The 26402-nt window shown below is 38.7% G+C and overlaps 3 protein-coding genes across 12 annotated transcripts in view; 1 reads left to right on the top strand and 2 right to left on the bottom strand.

Annotated features, from left to right (window-relative positions):
* LOC114157364 (dynactin subunit 1-like) overlaps nt 1–2560 on the bottom strand; it is a 17319-nt gene extending 14759 nt beyond the window's left edge. For 4 of the 6 annotated variants that reach the window (XM_028038277.1, XM_028038279.1, XM_028038276.1 and 1 more), the window contains exon 1: nt 737–868. In XM_028038277.1, coding sequence (XP_027894078.1) covers nt 737–772 — 36 coding nt within the window. In that variant the 5' untranslated portion in view covers nt 773–868. Of the gene's footprint in view, nt 1–736; nt 869–2404 lie in introns of those variants that run through there. The other 2 variants (XM_028038278.1, XM_028038280.1) reach the window with 2 other exon arrangements.
* tdrd7b (tudor domain containing 7 b) lies at nt 12–22029 on the top strand. 4 transcript variants are annotated; one of them, XM_028038281.1, is made up of 22 exons: nt 12–598; nt 1649–1881; nt 3773–3976; nt 5548–5751; nt 5961–6105; nt 8668–8869; nt 11170–11252; nt 11533–11741; nt 12606–12974; nt 13477–13775; nt 13852–14044; nt 14320–14431; nt 15126–15328; nt 15402–15536; nt 16644–16727; nt 16868–17002; nt 17086–17196; nt 18596–18744; nt 18841–19067; nt 19179–19362; nt 19489–19649; nt 20032–22029. In XM_028038281.1, exons 4-22 carry the CDS (start codon nt 5548–5550, stop codon nt 20250–20252), a joined length of 3426 nt encoding a protein of 1141 aa, XP_027894082.1. In that variant the 5' UTR covers nt 12–598; nt 1649–1881; nt 3773–3976; the 3' UTR covers nt 20253–22029. The 4 variants fall into 4 exon arrangements, with proteins under 4 accessions (XP_027894082.1, XP_027894083.1, XP_027894085.1 ...); XM_028038282.1 differs by having other exon boundaries at nt 1649–1876; XM_028038284.1 differs by having other exon boundaries at nt 1649–1806.
* LOC114157367 (calcium-binding protein 2-like) lies at nt 21342–26265 on the bottom strand. 2 transcript variants are annotated; one of them, XM_028038287.1, is made up of 8 exons: nt 24877–26261; nt 24683–24745; nt 24445–24595; nt 23920–23950; nt 23508–23651; nt 22847–22956; nt 22525–22672; nt 21342–22437 (listed from the first exon to the last, which is right to left on the bottom strand). In XM_028038287.1, the coding sequence occupies exons 2-8, from the start codon at nt 24742–24744 to the stop codon at nt 22409–22411; spliced, it is 675 nt and encodes a 224-aa protein (XP_027894088.1). In that variant the 5' UTR covers nt 24745; nt 24877–26261; the 3' UTR covers nt 21342–22408. The 2 variants fall into 2 exon arrangements, with proteins under 2 accessions (XP_027894088.1, XP_027894087.1); XM_028038286.1 differs by having other exon boundaries at nt 21342–22672; nt 24877–26265.
* Between the last annotated feature and the right edge of the window lie 137 nt (nt 26266–26402).

Here is a 26402-nt window from a genome sequence, read left to right on the forward strand (position 1 = left end):
AAATGTGAAGTAAAATGGGACAAAAACACTAAAATAAGCAGGCAGAGAAGTTATATTCAAGAGAATGTATTGTTTTTTTTGCCCAAATATTCACCCCAGACTACGCTGGATGTTTAATATGTTTTATTAGGAGCATGAATAAAAAACTATTTTATGAATTTGACTTGAAAATATCTCCAAATGAACAGAAAAATATAGCTGCATTCAGTTGAAGGTATTCAACAACAGTCCTGAGGGTGCCGAGAACAGAGACGGCATCACATCCTCAGTCATATGTCCTGCGATGACAAACATCCTGAAAAAGCAGCAACATCTCACACAAAGAGGCGATTATAACAGAAAAGTTGGTCTGGGAGAAAGACAACGGGCTTTAAAAGGACTGCAGGACACATGAATTCACATGGATTCTTAGGCAGCCGGTGGGGAAAAAAACCCAAAAACATTTAAGGGTTATTATTCCTTTACTTTCAAAGTTCCAACACAAGACACTGGCATTATTTTAACAAGAAGTTATGAGTCAACAAACTGGTTAATAATGACTTGAAATTTTGCTTCGATGAAGAAAATATGCAGATATGAGTCCTGCATCTACTGAATGGTGAGTATAACAAACTTATTGATCATTTTACATTTATATTAAATAGCCTAGTAATTATCAATTAATTAAATAAAGAAATACATCAGTGTCTTAAACAAGTCATTCTTTAACATGTTACTGGTATGACCTGTTACTCACCCGGGGCGTATATGAATGTCTTCTGTTCATAGCCATGATTACAACCAGGAATAGGTTTCACTTCCAGTCGAGTAAAAAACATTCAAAGCTTCTGCTGCTCTTTGTTTTGTCTAGTTTTACATTCCTGCCTCTTCTCTCTCCCAAAGATAAGTGAAAGCAGCGAATCAGGAGGCTTTAGGGCGGAATCTTTGCGCTAAATCACAAAACGTCACCACTGATTTATAATGAGATGTTGAGCTAAATGTTCTGCACAAGCCAGAGACGGATGAGATTAACGGGATCATACCAGTCATTTAAGATAAATTCTGTTTATTCCTCACTATTTGAAACAACGTGTGATAATGTCACAACCTCAAACTCAGTCATATTAGAGTGTGTTTAGAGGTATACCCCAAAACATTCATGCTTTCCTGCTTTTTGTGGTCTTAGAAGAGTGTTTTAAGACATAAAAGGGAGCAGACACCACAGTTTTTTTAGACACCAGAAGTCTCATTTAAGGTAACGCTAATTAGTCTCATCAATGAAAACATTAGCTGGTCCAATAAAAGTTGTGTAATTTTTTTAAACAATAATGGGCCGTAGAGATTCACTGTATTCCGAAATCCCAAAATGTATTAATGATGAACCAATTGAAATCTTAACTGGTGAGCACCAGCAGGCAGTACTTATACAAACCTATGACTGAAATACTTTTTACACATCATCACTGGTAAATATGTCCTTCAATTTATTACCTCGTGGCAAATATTTGTACACGTTAGCATTAGACTTTAAATTTGGAACCTGAAAATAAATATGTAATGAACTGTGTGAATAAAAGGGTGGGGGTAAAATTTGACAAATTGATGGAAACAACATTTTAACAACTGAGATAAAATCTGGGAATACTACTTCAAATCCCATATTTTGTAGGAAATCTGTCTGAAAAAGACCAGAGTTCCTACGGGGATTTCCCAAGATTGATCCTCGAGAGCTACCATCCTGCGACCTGCAGCTGCGTCCTTTCTCCAACACACCTGAATCAAATTAATGGCTCATTATCAAAAGGGAAGTCAGCTATTTAACTGGAGGTACGTTGGGAAACAGAAGAACCCAAGTTGCAGAATCCAAAGGATTGGAGTTGGATACGTCTGCACCAGAGTGAAGTATTTATTAATAGTCGTATTTAATGCCGTCTAACTTTTTTTTTGCATTTATTACATGAACGTTGTTTTGTATACTTTCCAGTCAGACATTAACTTTTTTTTTTCCAACTCCGGTTTGTTGTGTATTATATCTACTTTTTAAATTTAGTTTTATGTTATATTCTCTTTCAGGTACTAATGTGAATTACAGAAATATAAAATTGCATTAAGTAAAAAACGGAATATATTTTACAGCATCTATGCTGGATAAAATGCAAGTCCGGATTAGCCATCTTTTGCTAATGCTACGCTGTTAGAAAAGTCATGAAAGGTGAAACACAACATCCCTGCGTAAATCAATCAAATTTTACGACAACAGACATCTCTGTAAATAAATTGGATGATTCACAAATGTATAGCTTCAGAGATGAAAGAAAAAAGCTAAATAAATTGCTTAAAAAGCTAATTAGTCAACTGAAACTCGAAAGCTATGCAGATTTAGCAGAATACAAAACAAAAATAGAGTTTTTAAAATGTTTCTTACCAGGCAAACAGAGAGATCTGCTGTTAAATGTGGCTCTGTCAAGCTTTCATCCAAGCATTAAGACCCACTGGTGTCAGTTTTTGAGATTCTCTGGTTTGCTAATCCAACTCTCTTCCGGCTTATGACAACTCATTTCCGTTGTTGTGGTTCTTATTCTCGCTTTAGGGTGGACATGAGGGCGCACTACCGCCACCCAGCGGGGAGAACCAGAATCAATTATTCTCCCCGGTCAAAAGCAAACAAGAAATAATGAAATCATGTTCTATGTATAAATCATGTGTCTATGAATAAAAAGGTAAATATTTATTTCCCTGTCCTAAGACAGACTTTAAATGCATTTTTGTCTATGTTGAAACATTCTCTGGTGTATTTATCACAATTTAGAATAACATATTTTACAGATAATTTTCTCTGGAAAATAAAAATCTACTGTAACAAAGGAAAATAATCATGGAGGGGTGACTGATGATTGAATACTGAGCTATATTTGTTGTTGTACTGCTACGGGCTTAGGCTGCCGGAGGATAAACTGACTTTCTCCTTGTTCTGGGACATTCTCTTATTCTCCAATTGTTCACCATTTGTTATTTCAACTTTTAACTTTATTCTAAACAATTGATGTTTGGTGTTCCTGGAGGAACACCAAACATCAATTTAACATTTTCCTTCCATGCACTTGCCTCTGTCTTTTTAACAGTGTCTCTTGCTATTGGATGAAGGTTTGTTGGAAATAACTGCATCTTCTCTCTTTTATCCTGTATAGCTTTTAAAACCAACTGAGAGCTCGTACGTTAAGATGTGTTCAGTTGGAACAAGTACGTTTTTTTGTTTTTGTAAAGTGCCTTGAGACGTGTTGTGAATTGTCAGTAAATAAATAAACTGACGAGTTAATCATTTGAAGTCCATGGAGTATGAAATTGTGAATTAGTTTCACCCTGATGCCACTGGTCTTCAGGTGATTGACCTTGGACACATCACCAATACATTGCAGGGCAACATGGAGACACACTGGACAAACTACCATATATTTATACTAATCACCTATAACCAATCAAGACAACAGAAAGCTCTTTAAATAAATTGGATAATCCACAACCTAAAGACCTTTTATTAATTTTAAGTTAATTTTTAAATGTATATTCAATAAAATTAAGTATATTTCTTACTTTCCTTATGATCCCAAAACTTCTTGCCAAGTGATTTAAATGTTTGTTGTATATTTTAAATTATTAGATATAAAATAATGTAGACGCATGAATCAAAAAGCTTTTTTTGGTTTGTTTTTAACAGATTTATACCTTATCTCTGTTTTATTCCCAAGACAACCATATCTAGTGAATATTTGAATTCCTCCACCTTGTGTTGCAGCTTCTGGAAAGCGCAGCACTGTTAATCAACCAAAGAGCTTTGGCGACCAATCAGATGGCGGAAAGGAGGCTGCTCCCGGACCCGGCTTGGCAGTAGCACGGGATACCGATCCCCGGTCGGCCGCAGCGCAGCCCCGTGGCGGTGACACCTCTGACAGCGAGCGACTCGACCCACTACAGCTTCACTCCGTTTTTCCTGCACAAGGTCGGGAAGCTTTTGTCTCTTTGCACCAACTTTTTTATAAAGTACTCAGGGGTGACAAAGTTTGGTTAAGTTTGCATTTTGATCCTGAGATAATTTAAAAAAAGCTAGCTTTGAATAATAGTTGTACTTCTGGTCTGGGGTTTCAACGTAAAATTGTAACCGCAGTCGAAGACGCGTCGGTAGTTTTATTTTGAAGGTGAATTTGTATCCACTTCCGGTCTGTTGAGCGCGTGTTTACGCCACTTTCATGAACCGTTCGGGGGATTTAACTCGAATCGATACCGAAACTAGACAGTGTACCGGATCCAACAGGTGTTATTTGTATCCACCATAAAGGTTTGAGGAATATTTGTGCCCGAAACAATAAAAATACCAGATAAAAGCAGCTTGGTGGAGCTGGAGTGACAGCGTTACGTCAGTTTCCCTGTCCCACATCAAGTGATAAATACAATGCAATGAGACAGCGGGGTCCATGAATACATTTCACCTCAATTATATTAACTAATCCACGTGGATACTGGACGTTTCTGCATGTTTTCATATCTTATCGCCTCTGGAAGCGATAAGTTTCACACTTGTCCTGAAGTTTTCATCTGTCAGACCTCGCTGGTTAAAGCTAAGGCTGCCCGATCAGGGTGTGTCTCCATGTTCTCCCCCGTCTAGATTGTTCTGTCTAAACTAGAATTGGAGAAAAGTAAAAACGTATCTCTACAAAATTTTCGGAGATTTAAGTGGTAGGCTCGTTTCCATTTCTGAAATAAGTCTTGCAAGCAAGTGTTTACTATAAGTGGATGGATACTTGCACTATTAAAAAAAGCTAATTAAGAAAAAATGGTAAATAAATAGCTTTGTCTGAACTAGATATTGCACATTTTCAACACTCCTGCATTATTTTCATATATGACAAAAAATGGTACAAGCAAAAATGTGACAATAATAAATCTAAAACTATTCATTCATTGATGTTTCTTTTTTTATAAATGCATTTTTTATATAAATTCATTACTAAATTTATCAGGGTTGAGGGAAAATGTCTTCCTATTTTGACTTTTTGTACTATTTACCAATTATAAGCATATATTATTTCATTTTAACTAAACAATTTACTACATGACTCATTGTCTAAGACTTTGCCCCAAAGTACGGTTCTAGACCAAATTTACCAAGGGGTCAGTGTTTTTTCATGGGGACGCAAAACAAAAGAATCAAAATTCAAAGCAGAACAGAGCAATATTTATCATTTTAATATATTAGCCAAAGAGCCACTTTTGGCTGTGGAACTGCAGCTTCCACACCCATTATATAGCAATTTGTTGTTTCCCACTCGCTGATATAATGTTAAAGAAGAGGAATAAACATGAATTGTAATTTTATTTGGCTGTTTGTGGCAGTTTTCAGTTAGATTGATAATTATTGTACACTCTCCCATTACATCCAGATTTGACTAAATCTGCAGCTAAGATCTGTTCCCTTTGAACACTAAGATTTTTAAAAAATATATTTTAATAACATCATAAACATTTTTTCCTGTTTTAAGTTGAGTTTTACTTCCATTTTTTTACTTATCCCAGATGACTGAAGTGGAGTTGGTGAAACGGACACTGCATGCCATCGTCCAGGCCAACAGAGGTGGAGTGTCATTGTCCCGTCTGCAGTCGGATTACAAGGAGCTGACCGGAGACCAGATCCCGCACCAAGAGATGGGACATGTCCAAGTGGAGGCTCTGCTAGCCAGCACGTCCTCTGTTCGCATGGAGAGGGGAGGTTCTGGAGAGGCGAGTGTCGCCACAATGTGGTACTCAGAAAGAAATGTGTGACAAATAAAATATGCAAACTAAAACAAATGTAACATTTTGAGCATGTCGAAATCAGTTGGTTTAAATGCTCTCAGAATAATTCAGTAAATTCCCTCAAAATTGCTAGAAGTCAAATCTCTTTGAAACAGTTGAGAGTGCCCTGATAATGTTTTCATCTCTCTTTTCAGATGGTTTATTTTTCCTCTGGAGCCAAGGAGGCAGCACATACAGCTAAGGTGGTGGCCCGACAACGCAGCTCCAAGAGAACCGGCCGACACCACCTGGTCAACACCCAGATGAGAGTTAAACCGGCGGTTCCTCTAGTCCTCAATGGTGAGTTTACCAAACAAACTAGTTTATGCTGTATGCAAAATCACATATGTGGGGGTGATAACTTGTAGAAAATACTTGTGTAGCTAAGAGACCAAACCAAAATATGCATTATCACAAACCTCTACTGCCTAATAAAAAGGCCTTCACAGTACAGCTGAATTTATGCTGAGAATAAATTAAACACTCTCTGCATTTGGCTGCACTGGAATTTTATTTTGGGTTATCAAGGCGAAGCGGGATGAATACAAACTCATGCCATATTTTTCATTGTTTAATTAAACAATAAAAAAAGTGAAAACCATTAGTCCTTTGGTCTGATACATAAAATTACAGTGAAATACATTGAAATGATCATGATAGCTAAATAAAATGTGAAACAGTTAAAAGGTTATGGATGCATTAGCAAGTCAATGTATGTGAAATGATGAACTTAAAGCCTGGTGGCTGAATCAGGGCTGGGATATTGCAGCAGAGGCACAGACTCTGTGTTGCAGCCTGTCTGGTTGAAGATGAACGACTGGCCTCTTTTTACTGTTATTGTGTCGACCCTCGAGGCATTTTAGGAATTTGTTCATCGGGTGTACAACGACAATCGGTTATACATACATTACACAGCCTTTATCTTTTCCTTATCTGGCTAAATGACTCAGAAAAGCTGTGATACGTGTGCATATCTGCGACTTTAATGCAGGAACCAGCAGACAACTTTTTATTCTTGCGATGCTGCTAGACGGTGATGCTGCAGAATATTCTTAGTCAGAGGAGGGGATGGGTGGTGGCGGCATGGTGGGGAGGGAGAAAGAGAGAGAGAAGGGAACGTAACAGCGAGGAGGTTTGAGGTGAACAGAGACGGAGAGAAACGCTGAAGCACTGAGGAGATGGACGGACTGGTGACAGAAAAAGGAGGGAGATGAAGTGGGGTGATGCAGTTTAAGCTGCAAACGAAGAGAAGCTGATGCACAAATCAAGCTCTCCTCCACACTCCCTCTCATCCTCCTCTCACTGCCGGGGTTATTGATATTCAGGCAGAGACAGACCAGGAGCTGTGAGTCCATGTCGGCAAGGTGATGTGACGTTCAGTCTTAGTGCGTGTGAGAGGTTGTCCTTACTTCTATCTGCATGGGAATGGTTCTGCATTATGCATTTGTGTGTGTTGACTCTGGGGCTTGGGCAGAAACTGTCTGCTGACTAAGGCTCTTAAAGCTGGTGGTCGGTTCTTGTTGCTACCGGTGCGATAAAAGCAGAATCAGTGGGAGTAAAAGCAGAGTGGATGTCAAAGCAGTGGAAAGTTCTAGAAGAAAGGGGGATTGAAGAATGAGTGGGCACAGCAGCAGCAGGAAGAATGAGTAGCAGCGCACTTCTGATGCCATGCAACAGAAATGTGACGTCATGCTCAGCTTGGCTGATGTAATATTGTAAAGATGAGAGGCCTGGTTAGTCTAAGTTAAATTAATTATGCCATCACATTCAGTATTTTCTTTTCACCAACAAATGTGCAAGGAAAATAAGAACACAGTTCAGTTAAATTTGTGGATTTTCTCTGCAGTATATAGAGACAAATACAAATTTGACTGAATGCAATGCGGGAAGAAACTACAAATTCTGCTGCATGTGTGAATAACATCACAAGAGAAATTAAAAAACCATGTTGCATTAATTACCAATAATTAATGTTGCCACATTTTCCTGAAATCTGTGCACTTTTTTTGAACATGAATGAAAAGTTTCCCTGCAACCATATTGAATACAAGTGAACATTTTTGAAAAAAGAATTAGAAATGTATAAATATGGAAAAAAAGAGTCAAACAACAACATCGAAAAATACAAGTAGATCAGCTCAAAATAACTCTAATCACTTGAAAACTTTGAAAGATGACCTCTCACCATACCAACATTGTAAATAAAGTTACTGGGTGGGCGTGGAGCGAAGATGAGGAAAGAAATTATCTTCACCCACTTAAAAATAAGAGCTTGAATTCTAACAGCTGATTACCAATAATTCAACTGAAAGTTTACAAAACAGCTAAGTAGAATTTATCTGCAGAAATGAAATTAGCTAAGTGCTCTAAAAATGTTTTCAAAGTAGGCAAAATGCAAAACATGATCTCTGTTATTATTGGCAGAAGTGCACCCACCAGTACACTCTACCTTTTATGATCTGCGCATGTGTTAAAAAGATGTTCTAACAACAGAATAAAAACATGTGATCATTATTAGAATATAAAATAAAGCAATAATCAAATCCTGATTATCCTTGAATAATACAATGTCAGTTAAACCCTAATTTCTTTCACACACTCATCTGATTAACATCTACAAGCTTTTGCTATTTTATTTTGTTTTACACATAGCTATAAGTGCTACTTGTAATACATGACTTGTCTGAAATCCTTCAGCGGTACAGTGAACTAGTAGCAGCTGATTTTAGGTTTTTCCTCAAATCTACCAGAACATTTTTCCTCCAGTGTCTTTGAAACTGTAAACCAGACAAATGTAATATCCCGCTTCCCCATCAGATTTAGCCGAGTCCCTCACTTAATTTGTGGCATTTTTCTTATCAGCTAAACCCCAAACCTCTCTGAGGCAGCCAAACCACCGAGGCCGAGGAAGAGGAGCAGGCGGCGGCCGTGGAGCTGGACATGGAGACTTCAGACAGACAAGAGACTTGAGGGATGTCCTGTCAGAGGCTCGGTCTGGGGTACATCCTTACAGGCTGTCCAGTCAGTACAAAGCCTATAAGAGAGGGAACCTACCGACAGAAAGGTGAGTTAGAGCTGCTGAGCTTGATTCATTTCAATTGCTGATCAGACTCTAAATATGTTGGTTTAACTCTCTAAGTGTTAACAACAGGGCTGCACAGTGGCGCAGTTGGTAGCACTGTTGCCTTGCAGCAAGAAGGTCCTGGGTTCGATTCCCGGCCGGGGTCTTTCTGCATGGAGTTTGCATGTTCTCCCTGTGCATGCGTGGGTTCTCTCCGGGTACTCCGGCTTCCTCCCACAGTCCAAAAACATGACTGTTAGGTTAATTGGTCTATCTAAATTCTCCCTAGGTGTGTGTTTGTGTGTGAATGGTTGTTTGTCCTGTATGTCTTTGTGTTGCCCTGCGACAGACTGGCGACCTGTCCAGGGTGTACCCCGCCTCCCGCCTGGAACGTAACTGGAGATAGGCACCAGCAACCCTCCCGACCCCATTAGGGACAAGGGTGCACAGAAAATGGATGGATGGATGGATGGTGTCAACAACAGGAGCATCATTCAACTAAATGTGTGAAACAAGCATACTAATGGATGCTTCAGTGTACAGGAAGTAGTTTTACACAAATCAATAAAATTACTAAATCTGCAGAACTCAGTTTATAATTTATACAAGCTTACGTGAAATAAGTGTTCATAAGTAAGTGAAATTGACGATTTACTCTCAAAATGATTAAATTGCGGGTGCTGTGGTGACGCAGGGGCAAAGCACGACCCACATATTGAGGCCATAATTCTTGTGGCGGTGGTTGCAGGTTCAATTCCCGGCCAGGCGACATTTGCCACGTCTTCCCCCTCTTTCATTACCCTCTTTCCTGTCTAACTACTTTCAAATAAAGGCCACTAGAGCCAACAAAACCTTTAAAAACAAAGATTAAATTGTCAGATATACTCTGCTGACATTACATTGACAGAATGATTAACCTTAACTCTGTGACTGGTTCACCCACTAACATCCATCCAAGTCCATTTTGTTGCTGAGCTTTTGCAGTACAAAGGGAAACCAGGATGGGAGTCCCGGTGTACTGGCAGGGGACACGAGCCCAGCTCAGGGGGACATAAACCTCTTTAATCCCTCCTCTATTCTCTGATAGATTAACTCTTCTAAACCAACACAGAGTGAATCAGCATATCTGTGTGTGTCCATGTAGATCTTTCTGGCGGCAGGTCAACGTCATCTTCATTTGTGGGCATGAGTAAAGGTTGTAAAACTGAAAACCGTAGTGCAAAAGGCTGAGTTACGGTTTAATTTAATGACAAAGGAAAAGTAAGTTTTCACAAAGACATAGAAAAACAATGTTTTTGAGAGAGGGAGGTATTCTGCAGAAGTTAGCAATTTAGTGATATAAAGGGATTGTGTAGGTTCCACATAATATCATTGATTCTTATGAAAATGAATTTGTCTGTATTTAATCCCAGAGAATACAAAGAATACTCTACAAATCAAAAAGTTGTAGAGAAAATTACCATTTTTGTTCTTTTCTTGAGGTCTAAAGCTATATAACTGGCAAATACTTAATGACTTTATAAATAAACATTTTAACATTTAAAGATTTAGATCTTAAAAGTTGCAAAGTTAATGCAATTTTAATCAAATCCTACTTCTTTTATTTTTCCTTAGTATACTTGCTTAAAAGGGAGCAAATTTGAGTTAATTTCCTGACCAAGTTCTGCTTTGAATATAAGCCAATCCTTGAATATTTTGTCTGGTTTTCAATACAAAAAACAGATTTGATTAAGACTTCTGTAACAGTTTCCAATCTTCCCACGAATGCTGGCATGTTGCAAAACAACACACATGTCTAAGTGTGAAGAAATGAGGGGGTACATAAAATTCTGTTGGGTCTTAAAGGTACAGCATGTGTGTCACTTTTTTATGAACTCCCATTCTGAATACGACATGTCCATTTGGATCAAGGGTGAGAGATTCAAAGTGTTCTGCTGCATCAGGACGAGGTGCGTTACTTTTGTATTTGTTTATTATTATTATTATTATTAGATTTAAAGATCAGATAACAATCTGAGATTCAGATGTTGATGTTCTGACTGCCCTCATGAAGTCAGATGGTAATAATCTGAAATTTGGTCAAAAACTAAGGTAAGCTATCAGTTTCACTTGCAGTAGAAAGTTTGTAGATTCGCAGTAAATTCGTGGGAGTATAATGTTGTACAAACATTTTTCAAAACCATGGGTCTAAAAGAATAGCGGAGAGGTTACTAAACATTTAGTTTCAACATTTTATTTTCTTGTTTTACTTTGAAAAACAAATAAAAATGTATTCACCTCCCTGTTTGGTTCTCTTTGTACAGACCAGACAAGAGGATGATCCTCCCGACACGGTTTCAGAAGGAGATGCAAGCTCACCTTTCCAGAAATTCACAACAGACCGGCCGTAAGTGATACTTTTTCTAAACTGCAACTCTTCACCATCAGTATGGAATTAATACTGTAGGGGGGGGATGTTGAGTCGGTTGTTTTGCATTCCTCGCTTTGTGAAAATACCTAAAAGATCTAGTCAAAGTACAACTCTAGTGAGGTATTCTGATGGCACAATTCCTCCAAATCTGATAAATTGAGTTCATATACAATATATATATGTATACTATATTTTCAAAATAATACTGATGTGTTTGTAAAATAATCTTTCCTCTGCTCTGCTGTTTTCCCTCCAGCACCGGTGAATCTAAACGAGAGCTTTAGGCCGGGCAGAGGAAACCCCTACAACCCTCAGCAGGTTCAGAGTCGCATCAGAGAGATTTTGGCCAAGTACAGCAATGGCTTCTGGGTGTCCAAACTGCCTCAGATCTACAGAGAGCTGTACAGACAGGACCTGCCCTCAGAGGCCATCAAAGACCTGGAGACCTGGACCCACATATGCATTGTATGCACTCAATCTGAACTGCTTTGAAAGTTTTAAATAATTTGCTTTTTCATGAATATCTTTTAGCAAAAAAGCTAATTGAAATTTAGTAAACTAGAGAGCTGAAAACTGTAAATGTCAAATCAGAAGGTTCAGAAACAGGACAGGGCTACACTAAGGTGTTTAGATGCTAGGGTTTTTTGTTGCTTATGGTAAAAGATTTTTGTAGCACTGAACAACAGATTCACTTGGCGTATCAGATCCACTCCAACCTTTCTTTCCTCTTTGAAGCCAGTCCTGCAGCGTTGTGCTGCTTTGCGAATGTAAATGTAGACACAAGTTACACTCCATACCCCTTCTTTGGGGTGAGAATAAGTACCTGCTCTCAATGGTCCCAATACAACATGCTTAAGAGGAATTAATCATTTTAGACCACTTAAGCAAAATGTTAATTTGCCTAAAAAGAGATATATTGCTAGTTTTATTTGATTCAGGAAGGCAGCCACCAAAAAGTAAATTATGATTCATAAATTTACTGAGCAGTCTTGAAAACAAATGTTTTGGAAAAAAAACAAAACGTTATTATGGACAATTGTCAAAGAACTTAATGTCTTGTTACTTTACCCAACAGAAATTTCTTAACATTAAAGAGCCTTTATTTTTGTTTTTAATTTAACCCTTTAGATTTACTGCACTTTTGACCCAAAATGCTGAAATCTTTTAAAAATTACAATAAAAACTTGGTGAGAAAGAGCCACATCAAAGATATTGTGGACTCTTTCATTGGAATACATTAATTCAACCCTTATAGATGTAAAAAGTCAGCTTTTGTTTACGTTCAAGTCTACAACAAAACTGGTTGTTGACTTGTTGTTTTTGTTTTAGGTGGAGAAAACCTGTGGCAGTAACTCTTCAGAGCTGCTCCTCTACCCCGCCACGGAACAGACCAACACACCCGTCCCTTCCCAGACCGTCAACTCCATCACCTCACCTGCTGAAGCCTCCCCAGTCCAAAAGAGGCCCCACATCAACCCTCTGGCTCAATCTGGCTCCCGGTCTCCCCAGTCTCCCCGGTCTTCCCCATCCTCCCAGTCTTCCCCGTCTCCCCAGTCTTCCTCTTGGTCTCCCAGCCCTCCTTCCTCCCCGGCAGTCCTCAGCCCTGATCTGAAGCAGAGACTGGAGGAGCTGCTGATGAAGTACTCCAGTGGTCTGTGGGCTCATGCACTGCCCAAGCTCTTCCAGGACACATACAAAGTTAGTGACACACACTTTGATACAGATTTTGGGTGCATTCACACAAGTCCTGTTTAGTCCGCTTTGATCCAACTCTAGTCCGGTTTGTTTGGGGAGGTGTGAATACAGAATCAAACTCTGATCCAGACCAATAAAGCAAACTCTGGTCCACCTAAAAACCTAGGTTTTGGTTCGGCTGGAGGGAACTCTGGTGTGGTTTGATTGTGTATGTGAATACCAAGCGGACTTGGTAAATACAACCAGAACAAAATTGACAGTCTAGCACTAGCGGGAGTATTGACTTATGGTTTTTTGCAAAAGACAAAAGAGAAATCCTCCAACCATTAAAATCTGATGCCACAGAGTTCAGTGTCAAAGCAAACCGCAGCAGCTGAAAATGTAACAAATGTTGCAATTTTGGTCCCCAATCAAACAAGCCTATGGGACTATCTGGTATGAAAACACCCTCAATTTACCTACATGTGCAAATGTTGCTAACATCATTCTGTTATTGTTTTACAAGATTAAACTGCCCGGATATGTGCTGAAGAACCTTGACCTCCTCTCCGACATTTGCACCATCAACTATCCGATGTCTGACAACCCCCAGCGGGCCATCCTGTACAGGCGGAGCAGCGTCAGAGGGGAGGATGAGAACTGCAATAGGAGGAGCTCGTCCGCCAGCGAAGAGGAGCTGAATGTGAGGACTGAGCTGAGGAGGAGTCTCAGCAACCACAAGGTGCCGACTCTGCAGATCCCCAAGGAGGAATATCCCTCCGTTCTGGTGATGGAGGCCACCAACACCAACACTGTTATACTGAGGTGGGAGGGAAGCCAATTGTCCTTTTATTAGCTGATGGAGCGGACATCTCACTGTCCACTGCTCCTCCTCTGGCAGGTACATCGGCGAGGGGTACTCGGTGGCGCAGGACTCCATGGAGGACGAGATGAGGGAGTATTATGGCTTAGACAAAAGCCAGCAAGCCCCTCTGTCTTCTACTTCCTCCGGCCAACTCGTCGCAGTCCGGGCTGAGGAAGAGGAGGAGATCCTGAGGGCACAAATATGTGAAGTCATGTCTGACAAAGTCAAGGTAAATGCACAAAACCAAGGAGCAACCAAAGATGAGAAACACTGAATAAGATCTTAACAAGAATTTTTGTCTAATTTCTAGTGCAAACATCTTTGTACACTTACAAGTACCTTGATGTAAAAGTACTATTTCCACTGGCAGATTATGTCACTTATAACAAGATATTTTCCCATGTCACTAACACTAGCATATTTTCACTAGAAACTAGATCAAAAACACTTTAAGATTTCATGTTTTTGCATAGTTTGGTAACTCATTTGTTGTTGCATCTGCAGGTTTACTATGTGGATCACGGCTTCTCAGAGGTGATCAGTAAAAGCAAAGTGTTGGAGCTGCATGAGAAGTTTTTCAAGCTGCCTTTCCAGGCAACCAAGTGTAAGCTAGCAGGTGAGTTACTAAAGGTGCCATTGAACTTTTTCACATTAAGGCACATTGATAACCACAAATACTACTGAATTCAATTCAATTTGGTACATTTACATTGCAACAATGCACAACAAATGTTGTCTTTACAAAAAAGTTATTTCAAATCAGTGACATACATTTCAGTTAATCCTAGTTGTCAAACAATGCACTAAATTCAGGTTATTTTTCAAATTAGTTTAAGACGTTTCTATCGAAGAAAACTCAGCGAATTGTAGAGTCATTGACTTACAGAAAATCACTTGCACTGTCAATGACGTTCCAGCAATTCTTCATACGCTCAGTATGAAGAATGCATGCAGCGACAGAGGAGAGGATAAAATCCCCTTTTACAGGAAGTAGCAAGAAGGGTATAGATGTGAAGTGAAAGAAAATTATCCATGATTTCCTTGCAAAATGTAATGACTTTTATTTTTACAGCTAATCAGTAAAGTGTGGTATGCCCATGGTTAGAATCCCATTAAATCCAACCCACATCCTCAACTCTTGTATCCCAATTTAAACACACATGAATCTGAGAGCTGAATCATCTCCTCAACATTTCATGAAACACATTGAAGTTTGTGATTGTAGTGTAAAAATTAACAAATAGAAAAGTTCTGTGATGCCAGAGAGAAAGTAGTTGGAATTAAAATCTGGTTTCACTGTTCCTGCTCAGGCCTGGAGCCGTTCTGTCAGGAGCCCTTGGTTCTGAAGACGTTTGAGGCGATGGCGAGTGGACGGATCCTCCTGGCTGAAATCTTAGAGCGAGGTCCCATCCCTCTGGTGGTCCTGTACGACACGTCTCAGGACGATGACGTGAACATCAATGCTGCCTGCATGAAATCCCTACAGGACAAGACGCTGGCGAGTCCGTTGCAGGTACACAGGAGGCCAGGGTGTGTGTTTTCAGGTCTATGAGTTCACAGCAGCTTAAACGTCTGTTTATCCGCAGGTGAACAGCTCCTATATGAATGTGACCGTCAGCAGCGTTTGCTCCGATGGGACCATTTACTGCCAGCTTCCCTCCAGAGGACTCACTAAGCTGAATGAGATATTGAAGAAAATAGAGAATTACTTCCACACACAGGTAGCAAGACTGCAGTATGTTCCTCATGCTAACATTTTTTAAAAAGTTTTAAAAAGTTTTTATCATACAAAATAAGATGATTTTCATTATTTTTGTGGGGGGCTTGCTGTTTGTTTTTACATTAATTTTGTGCGGCACTTTAAGTTTCTTTCAGTATGACGTGTGCTTCATAAATGAATTAGATTCGTGAAGGTCTCCAGATTTTGTATTTAAAATGCCTTTATATATCAAGGAGTTTTTAAATTAATAAATCAATTTATTCACTCAATTAAACAAATGTTATTAATTCACAAACACATGTACTTACGACACTTGCTTTACATGAGAGAAAGGGGAGCAGGAAGAAGAGAAGAACTTGTATAAATCTGTCCCTTACTCAATAATTACAAAATTAATTTTTATGGCTGTGTACATTAAATTAATTGTTTGGGTTTGTATTTTTTATAACCACTCTATAACTATACGATACATTATATGTGCCATACTTATTTATTGATATAAAAGTATTTTACTAGTATTATTATACAGGATCCTTAAAGTTGCTATGAATATCAGCAACTAAACTAAATCGAACTAGAAGTTTTGTGGTGCCGTGTTGTTCCTCTCATGCAGTGTTGAGTACAGATTGAGATTAAGCCGATAATCTGGAGTAAAGACATTCCCAAGGAACTTAATCTGTTAGCAGAACAGGAAGCAGTTGCTTTTCTAGGTGCACCTCTGCCGTCCTTTAAAGCATTACTGCTTTACGTCAGGAGGAAGTCTGCAGATGTTCTTTTTGAGTCTTTTCAAGACACAAACATTTAGAAGGGATTTAGACGAGCTCACATGAAACTACTGTCCTCAGAGAATAATCCTTTGTGTTCAATAATAAGCTCTGTTAACCTCTGTTGAAGAAAATAGTCACTGCATGGAGGATAAAATGCTAAGATGATTAATTAAACATTAGATGCTTCACAAATTAACCCAAACCTGATATATGACGGCATAGAAAAACAAATCCCGTGATTCAAGATTAGTTATGAAACAGATGCACAAAACCAGACAGGGAACAAATGAAAAGACAGAAAAGTCTCATTAGGGATGGACATGATGTCTGTTTTTCTCCAGGTGACGTCAGAGTTTCTGGTATCCAGGCCTTTTTGTGGGAAAGAATGTCTGGCTCGCTATAAAGGCAAATGGTCTCGTGTTGAGGTGAGATGGAGACAGATCAAACTGTAAAGTGTCGAACAAATAGATGCAGCTCATAATTATTCTCAAATTTAGAGTTAAAGGTGTAGTGAAAGCATAGCTGTCGTCATGCAGGCTTTTGTCCCCAATGTTTTCCAACCCAGATCACCAACCTGCACGGCAGCAGAGTGTTGGACATCCTGTTCGTAGACGTGGGCGTCCAGGCTTCCGTAGAGGTGTTTGAGCTCAGAGAGATCCCGCCACTGTTCCTCCATGACCTCGTCTCCATCCCACCTCAGGTCCAACACTGAAAGGAAGTCAGTCACTGTCTTTGAAAATGTGTTTTTTATACAAAGTCATGTTCTAAACAACTCGTGCTCAGGCTGTGAAGTGCTGCCTAGCAGACCTGGCGGTCAGTGTGGGGTCCTGGTCTTCAGACGCTGTCCAGTGGCTTCGAGAGAAAGTGTTAAACACCTCGGACTGGAGCATGAAGGTGAGTTAAACTTTATTGTTTTGCCATTTACTTTCAGATGAACTATACAGACGATGGCCTTGTTGAAAATACCGTCTTTTACTATTCCAGAGTAATTAACACTTAGAAATGCGTTGTAAGAATTTAATTTAATTAAAATGATAATGATAATGATAATTTCCCAAAAAGATTACAGTTGATATGCACACTTCCGCTAATGCGCTAATAGTATAGCTAACATTTCTTGTAGCTTTCAAGGGTTTTCGCTAACGTTTAAATGGCTTGGCGCACTTAGCTTCCTTTAATTGAACTTGTAAAGCATTAGTTTGCTCGGACATTTTATAAACTCTCATTTGAATAAAGTTTAACATCTGTGTTGAAGTTTGGTTATCGTTTACACTCATGCTTATTTTGAAGTGGGTGGAAACTGTTTTCTCTTGTTCTCCACCTCTGAAACAGTGCTGAAAATGACATTTATTCTGTACCCAGAATGCATCATTGTAGAACTATGGACTTTCATGTTCTGTGCTTTCTGACCGAAGCCCTACCGTGGTCAAGTAAGCAAAATCAGCAACAGAGTTAGCAATGCTCAACAACTTCAAACTGAAACCATTGAAACCACTTCCTGTATTGTGGAGGCAGGTGTGCAGTAACAAACTTGACCCTGTTGAGAGTGGTATATTTGTAGCATGTCATGGTGAGTATCAACATGGTTGGATTGAGCACGTTAGCATTAGCATGCCTTTAAAAACTATGTTGGGATAGTTCTTCAGTGGAACTAATGTTTATGATTAGTTCTTTTGGGTTAACACAACTAACCATTTAGTTATCATTGCCCACCACTAAAGATCACTGAACTATCACCTTGTTCCATATCCTCTTGTGAGCTGGATGTGATTGAGGAACAAATACTTTCTCTCCTCCTGTTAATTTTTTATTTTGTGGCTTTTCTTCAATTTTCTGTGTTTCATGGCGTGATGTCAAACTTTGAGGTCTGGTTTTGCTCTTCAATATGCTTGAAAACTCACCATTTTGATAACTTTAAATCACCCATGCCTAGTGAGCAAACTGACCAAATCAGAAGTCAATTGAGTTTTGATCAAATACTTTGAGGTCTGGTTTTGCTCTTCAATATGCTTGAAAACTCACCATTTTGATAACTTTAAATCACCCATGCCTAGTGAGCAAACTGACCAAATCAGAAGTCAATTGAGTTTTGATCAAATGCAGGTCAAAATGAGGTGAAAATTGGAACTTCAATCCAAAATGCCCAACTTCCTGTTTGGGTGCCAGAGAATTTTCTGTTTGTCTTGGGGAGTTGTAGAAGTATACCGAATTTCATAGCTGTACGATAACGCAAGGTCAATCTGGAGGGTGCAACTTTTGAAAAATTTCATTCACAAACCTCCACACTACCCAGGTTGCCAAAGTGGATGAAACCAAGCACTGCGTCTGTGTCCACCTGTTCACCGACAAGAACTTCCTCGACCCGTCCCGCAGCCTCAACCACCAGATGGCCCAGTCCGACCTGTTCAAGCAGCAACCAGATGTCTTCCTGATCAGCCACAGGTCTCATCTGCTGCTTTCCCACTCAGCTTCATGAAGCTCTCTTCTGATTAAGATCTGTAAATGGTTTTTTTTTTATCTGTTTATCTCTTTTCACAGCCCGACCAAGATTTCCACAAACCCGTTTTCCTCCAAGACCTCAAGCAGCAGTGACTCCACCAGTGGCAGTCCGACGTCGGCTTCTGTCCCAGCCAAGCCTCATCCCAGGAGGACGCTGTCAGGACCTAAAGAAGGAGGAAACACAGCGTCCACCAGCCCTCCTGGAACACCATCATCACCTTCAGGCCTCCTCCAGCTGCCGCCGCTGCTAGAGCTACCGCCAGTCGGTGAGAATAAAGAATGCAAAGCATAAATCCTATAAAGAAAACCTCATTTTTTTCTGGCATTCTTAATTAAAATGTTCCACCATTCAGTGCTGTCATTTTGTGTATTTACAGGACACAATATGGATGTGTACGTGTCTGTGGCGTGTCATCCAGGACACTTTGTGCTGCAGCCCTGGAGAGACATGTACAAACTGGTGGTGCTGATGGGAGAAATGATACTTTCCTACAATAAAACTGAGGAGAAACCATTTAAAGTGGAAAAGAATCAGATTTATGCTGCTAAAATTGAAAACAAGTGAGCGTTAACTTTATTTCATTAACCAACAGATACAAGCAGCTAGTTTTCTATTGAGAGCTTGGTAAAATTAGTTCTCTGTTCATATGAGTGGAAAACCTTAATATTTCTCCATCTACATTGCAGTTGGCACCGTGTGTTGGTGAAGGGAGTTCTGACCAATGGACTGGTTTCTGTTTATGAGCTGGACTATGGTAAACATGAGCTGGTCAGCTGCAGTCAGCTCCGGACGCTGACCAAGAAGTTCAGACAGCTGCCGTACCAGGGCATCCAGGCACAGCTGGCTGGTGAGTACTGACAGGGAGGAAGTCCAGGGTGCAACCTTTATAGTTTCACTATTCAGTTTTAAGGTATGCTCAGCAATCCAGTCTATCTTCTCATGTAATCCCAGTTTTAAAAAATTATGTTTTTGGGGTAAATGAGTGCGATTACTTTAGACAGACACTGTATTTCTGTGGTTTGATGAGAAATTAAGTTTCTAATTTTGTTTTTAAATATTAAGCGGTGTCTGAAACTGTGACACAGCAGGTCCAAAATCTGTTGGTAGATTAATAATAAGTTTTCCCTGCACCTTAGGATGCATTTTTTTTTAATTATTCCATGCTCTAGTATTAGATTTTGCCACAATCTGAACTCAGGTTTACTGACTGTTTCTTGCTTCTCCTGCAGGAGTGAAGCAGCGGCTGTGGTCAGAGGAAGCCTCCATCGTTTTCAGGAACCATGTGGAGAAGAAACCTCTGGTGGCCCAGCTAGAGGCCACGCAAGACGCCGTCAACCCATGGGACAGGAAGCTGAGCGTCTTCCTGGCGGACACCTCGCACGAGGAACATGACGTCTGGATTCACGACATCATGGCTGAGTTTGCAGATGAGCAGAGCAACGAGCTGTAGACTCAGGGCATCGAATCAGAGTTTCATGGTTTTTATAGCTAGCAGCTCTTCTGCTCTTTACTGAAAACTGGATATAATAAAGTGAGGAAAATTTCAGGTTTGTTGTATAATAGGACTTAAAGAATGAACAAAACATAGAAAAGAAGGATTAATTACATCTAAATCAGCAACAATATAGAGATAAAAACTAAATGAATTGGTTACTAATGTGGGTATAGCTATTATAGAAGTGTTGTGGTGAACTTAATTTTTTCTGCCATAAAATGAAATAGTTTTAAGAACTGTTGAAACAACCTTAAAAGCATACAGTACAGCTTTAACTGCATGCGCATCCTGTATCAGTGTGAACAATCTGAAGAACCTGAGCCCTAAAAAACTATGTGAGCATTATTGCATTATCACATGCCGGTTTAAACTTACTGTCATGCTGAAAAGAAAGCACACCCTCCTCCACTTTTAAATGTTAATGTGTGAATTACTTAGACACACAACAATTCAAAAAGATGAGTCCATTATGGAAAAGTTATTCCCTAAAACACAAAATTCTAGTCTGCTAGAAGGTAAAGAGGGTGTACTTTCTTTTTTTAATGGGGCTGTAGGTGTATTTGTTTACAAAGCCTGCTTATTGGTGGTGTTTCTCAGTGTCACAAAGTTTACAAAAGTCAGAGGGAACATTCCCTGAAGAGGAGGATGAAATAAAAGAAAAAATTAAGCCAAGAAGAAAGATCTTCTAAATCATATATTTAGCAGTAAATGTTTAAAATATGAAGACAAACCTGGACTGTATGTTTCAGGATGACAAATATGAAAACATTACTCTTGGAAGACCCTGGTCATCCTGCTTTGTAAATAAAAAACATCTGATGCAATTATTCAACAGCTGATATTTCCATATTTGTGGAATTAAAAAAGATCCTTTTATAGACAAAGAAAGAATGAAATCTGAATTTAAAAATAGTTACAATAAAATAGTATTTTATTCAAATTACAGTCTGCATTCATGATTGATATTACTGTTTATGATCTCAAAATTAGACATGACAATAATGACGATGTCATTTGCAGTTATTGATTTTAATTTAGTTTTTATTTTTTGCAAAGTTCAAATGTTCAGTCCAAACATGGGAGTTTTGTGACTTTTTTTTGGGTTTGTTTGCACAAAGTTACAAACCTGAATATCCTCCAAGAGTAGATGTTTAATTAGATATATTGTTTTTGTTATTGGTTGTAATACAAGTTAGTTCATATTTAGAAAGATTAAATTGAAGCCTAATCAATGCTTTTATGTTAAGATTTTTACAAGCTGTGAACTACGGAAACATAGTTTCAAAACATATATCTGAAGAACAAAACTCTTAACTTATGGGTGAAATCGTGTGTTTAAACCCACTTCCTGTCGTTAGGATGGATGCTACTAAGGCTTCTCTATATGCAAATACTCCACTTTTTTGTTTTGTTTTGTGAGGGAGTGGGCTTTACATGTGTTCACACTCTGCTGAAGTGTGTGAGCATATCTTAAAACTTAAAGTATGGCTCAGAGTCGGTCACTGGTAGTGCTAACCTTCTGATATGTTAATGCTCTTGAACCTGAACTCAAATGTGATTCCGACAGACCGCCTTTTATTTGATCTCTGGTTTTAAAGAGTGCAGATTAGACCTGGTTTATTAGTGGATAATTTATATTTAACTTATATTATTTAGATGCTGATGCGAATGTAATAATTTCACATGGTTAAAAAAAATTTGTTTTCTGAATAAAGTGAGATTGTGAGGCTGATATAATCTCTCTAATCTTTGTTGTAATGAAGAAATCACAGAATCACAGGCTTGAATTTATTTATTAAAATAACAAAAAAAGGGATTATATTGTTTTATTTACATAATATGACAAAGCAACAAACTCAGTAACTTACTGAAATGCCGTTCAGCTTTCAGTACAATGCAAGTCGAATCAGTTAATAGGTGTTTTTTTTTTTACAGCTCCATAGTTGAACACTAAAAGTCTCCATCCACATTACAAACAAAATCGTGTTTGAAAACAGCTGTATTTGTCTTCATTGAAGCAAGATTTACAAAATATCAGTTTATTTAATAAAATTTTGTCCAACGTCTGTTAAGTGCTTGTCATAAGCCCATGTAGATGTTGCTTTGCAATTTCAGTGAATAGAAAGCATCATCACAAACTCTGAAAATGAAACAGAACGAAACACGGAGTCAGAATTGTGTCCTCGGCCAGCTCTGATGGAAAATGGAAAGTTTGATGACCTCTCACCTTCAAAGTCGATGCTTCCGTCTGCATTAACGTCCAGCTCCTTCAGGATCTCCTCCAGCTCTCCCTTCTTCAGCTTCTCCCCCAGAAGACTTTTCAGAGCTTCTTTCATCTCGTCCTGGTTTATCTTTCCATCTCCATCCAAGTCAAACTATTGTGAAGAAAACAATTCTGATCATGTATCTGAAATTTGCTCTAATTTGTCTATTCTCTCTATACAGCTTCTTTTTTTTTTTTTTGCAGTGAAATTTCATTTCAACAAGCTTTTCTCTAATTGTTCTCATCTTTCCACTAATTTCACTGGATCTTTTTTTAAGTAGCTGACCTGTAAAAATGCTGACTGGAGTTCCTTGAGTCCCAGCATGTTTGTGGTTTCTCCCATCATCCTCGGTCCCATCAATTCGGTAAAATCTTCAAAGTCCATTAACCCGCCCACTAAAGGAGAGACAGGAAAAAAAGACACGGCAAAAAGAGTTGATTTTCACCACATTTGATCCGCACCTTTTATAAAATAAAAAGTGAATCAAAGGCACATTAAACACGTTCAATTGGTTCAATCTTTATTTTGTTGATGATGAAAATGGCGAAATCAAAGACGTGGTGAAAGTGGACTTTAATCAAAAGATTTGAAGGATTAAAAAGATCTGTTAGCTCTTTAATTTTGTTAGCTCTTTCATCAACATTTAACGACGGACTTTATTTCAAATCAGAGACATTTTACTTGATCAAATTGGTCAAACATTATCAACAAATTTAACTAAATAAATTAAATACTGAAGTGCTAAAAATGAGTGCAAGAATTTCTAAATCAAAATGTAAAGAGAAGAAAAGGACCGTGTTAATTAAAAAAATAAAAACAAAATTAGCTGCAACATTGCTTTCAAATATGCCAGAGTCCAGATTGTGCCAGAATTCTCTATTTCAAACAAAAACTCACTGCAGATCTGAGAGTTAAAAATTCAAAATGTTTTTCCCGTCAGACTCACTTCTCATCTTGATCTGTTGTACGATCTCCAGCAGCTCCATCTCGGTGGGCATGTATCCCATGGTCCTCATGCATTCAGCCACGTCTTTGTAGTTCAGATAGCCGTCCTGGTCGTAGTCGAACTCTTTGAAGGCTTCCTGCAACTCTGTGAAGTTTCAGAAAATATTCACAGCTCCGGGGATACTTAATCATGTAGCTGCAGCTTAAATAAGTATGAAGGATTTCATAAAAACTCTTAGCAAAAACTAAACGGGATAATACAATTAATGCACATGTTAATTAAGTGGTAATTCAACTTATTTTTGAAGGACTTCCATTATATTTTAACATTGAAAAAAAAGGATTTTAATTTTCTAACCACTAACAAGTTTCTATTATTGACATAAATACTGAGCTGCAGAAATGAGACTCACCGTCTATTTCCGCCTGAGCGAGGTCTCTGTCCTGATGAAACAGGAAATACAGTTTCATGGAAATAAAACGGGTGCTTTGATATATTTAAACTATAACAAAATGTGAAAATCACTAAAAGAAACTCTGTCTTTTTTCATTGTGACGAGTGGCTAAGAGATGTGGGCAGCTTTCTCAGGTTACATTTATACCCAAAGCAAACAAAACATTATCAATTAATAATTAAAACCACCAGAACACTTTACACAAAGGCTAGTTTTAATGGACAAACAAGTGGTGTTGGAGTACTTTTCTGGTGGATAACCTTAACAAACTGTGACATTAAGCCTGTCCTAGAGCGCCACTAATGCAGCAGAGACACCAGGATCAGAGCCAGCAGCGTCAGAAAGATCTGGAACAAGCCATAAGACTTATTTTGTATATGCATTTGTGTCGAGATAAAGAAATGTAACTGCGTGGAAAAACTTCTGCCGTTTAAGAAGATTAATGTAGTTTTCATTCAGTGGTTTGCCGTATTGGCTACTTACGGCCCCAAAAACACTGTTGAGGATGGAGTTGTAGACTTTGTTCATGCTCTCTGTGTTTTTCTTGGCCTTCTTTGAGGATTTCTTTGGTGTCTCAGAAACTGAACCCGATGGGGAGTTTGTGGCTGTGCTAGTCTTAGAGCCACCATCTTTGCTGAAGAAAGTGAGAGAACAAACATTTCAAGTTGCTTGGCATTCTTAAAGCTATATTAATTTAAGATTACAAGAGTTTCAAACCTACCCGTCTCCTAAGGCTGAATCGGCGGACGTTGTGGAAGAGGTCCTGTCTGCTGCTTTGGACATGCTGCAATACAGAGAGATTCAAGATATAAACAGAAAATACTCTCTGTAGATTTACAAAAAATAATTATCTAGGCCGTTTTACTTCACTGCCACCACAGACATGGTTCTCCGTTATCACTCCAGACTGCTTACCTTGTCGAATCTCTAACCTAAGTGCCGGGAAAACGACAGGGAGTTGAGATGCAGGAGCAGAGCGCTTCTCGGTCCGTCTTGGTCGTAAATGATTTCAGAGACTCCTGTCAGACATGATTTCTGTCCTTCTCTATGCCCTGTCACCTTTAGAGAGGCTTAGCAGGTGATTACCTGGCTAAACATGCAGCCAACAGTCAGAGAGCAAATCGTAGAACAGCAGGGTCAACTGACTGTACTGCTTCCTCAGAGTTCAGAGTTTTCCTGGTTCCTAATTGTTTGTGCATTTTAAACGGATAAAGAGGGCGTCATGAGTTGCTTTAACTGGGAACGCCGCCAGTTTGGTTTTGACTGATCTTTGATGAAACATCCCTTAGAAAGTGATATCGTGAGCACAGTTTTTGCAACTACCGGGACATTTAATAGTAAAATCTTTGAGTTTATTTAAATCTTTTACTTTCTTAGCACAGACCCAACTTTCCAGCTTATAGTCTCAAACTGTCTGGAAAGGTCACTCCAGAAAAGAAATGTTCCATTGGATCATTGATCCTCCATGTATCAGAGAGGGCGTGAGCAGGCCGTACACGAGGATAATTGACAGCGATAAGACCCTCCCCCTGGCTTTTATTGGTTGTTTTGACAGAGCTGTGTATTTCTGCATTTAGCACTTGAAGAAGGGAGAGGAGCTTGATTTATTTATTTTATCAGATTATTTGCCTCCTGATACTATGATGACATAGCGACATATTTTAACAAATATGTTAAATTGAAGAAAAATCAAATACAATTTCTCATGTTAGATGGTGAATGTAACTAAAACGAAACTGTTAATGTTTAATACCGCTCTTGGATTTTCAGAGTTATATGCATGAAACATACATATACTTTCATATGTTCATTTTGCTCCTAAGATGTTTTGTGGAGAATTTTTCAAACAAAAATTCACTTTAATTTCTTGCCGTCTGATGATTCTGGTCTATCACCACTAGAGGGAGACAAAAGCTACATTTTGTATTATTCACTAATTTGTTGTAGTTTGCAATATCTTTGCTTTTATCAAATATTTCCCTGGCATACATTGACGTTCATCAAGGAACATTCAATACATCACAAGTGTTTTTATTGAGAAATATACGATTTATAAGTCAAGTTTATTTGAATAGCACATTTCAGAAACTTGGCAGTTCAAAGTTTGACCAAGACTTTTGTGGTTAAGCTCATTTTGTTGAACTTTTATCCGAAACGTCAAGATTTGAAAAATAAGATTTCTGTATGCCTCAAAACTTCAGACCTCTGCTGGATTGTATTTTTATTTTTTGCATGTTGCTATTTTTCCATTTAAGGACAATGTAAAGATGTAAATACTGTATGGTAATGAATATAACAGTAATTCTGAGTCAGAGTGGGTTTATGAAACTTTGTTTAATTTGTCACAGAAAGGTAAGGGAATTGAAATATTCAGGTAAATATGCCAGTAAGGCCTACGTGTTAAACTAGATTTATAAAACACAAGCACTTCATCAAGTCAG

The sequence above is a fragment of the Xiphophorus couchianus genome, chromosome 14, assembly GCF_001444195.1.
Source record: "Xiphophorus couchianus chromosome 14, X_couchianus-1.0, whole genome shotgun sequence".
NCBI classification, from domain to species: domain Eukaryota; kingdom Metazoa; phylum Chordata; class Actinopteri; order Cyprinodontiformes; family Poeciliidae; genus Xiphophorus; species Xiphophorus couchianus.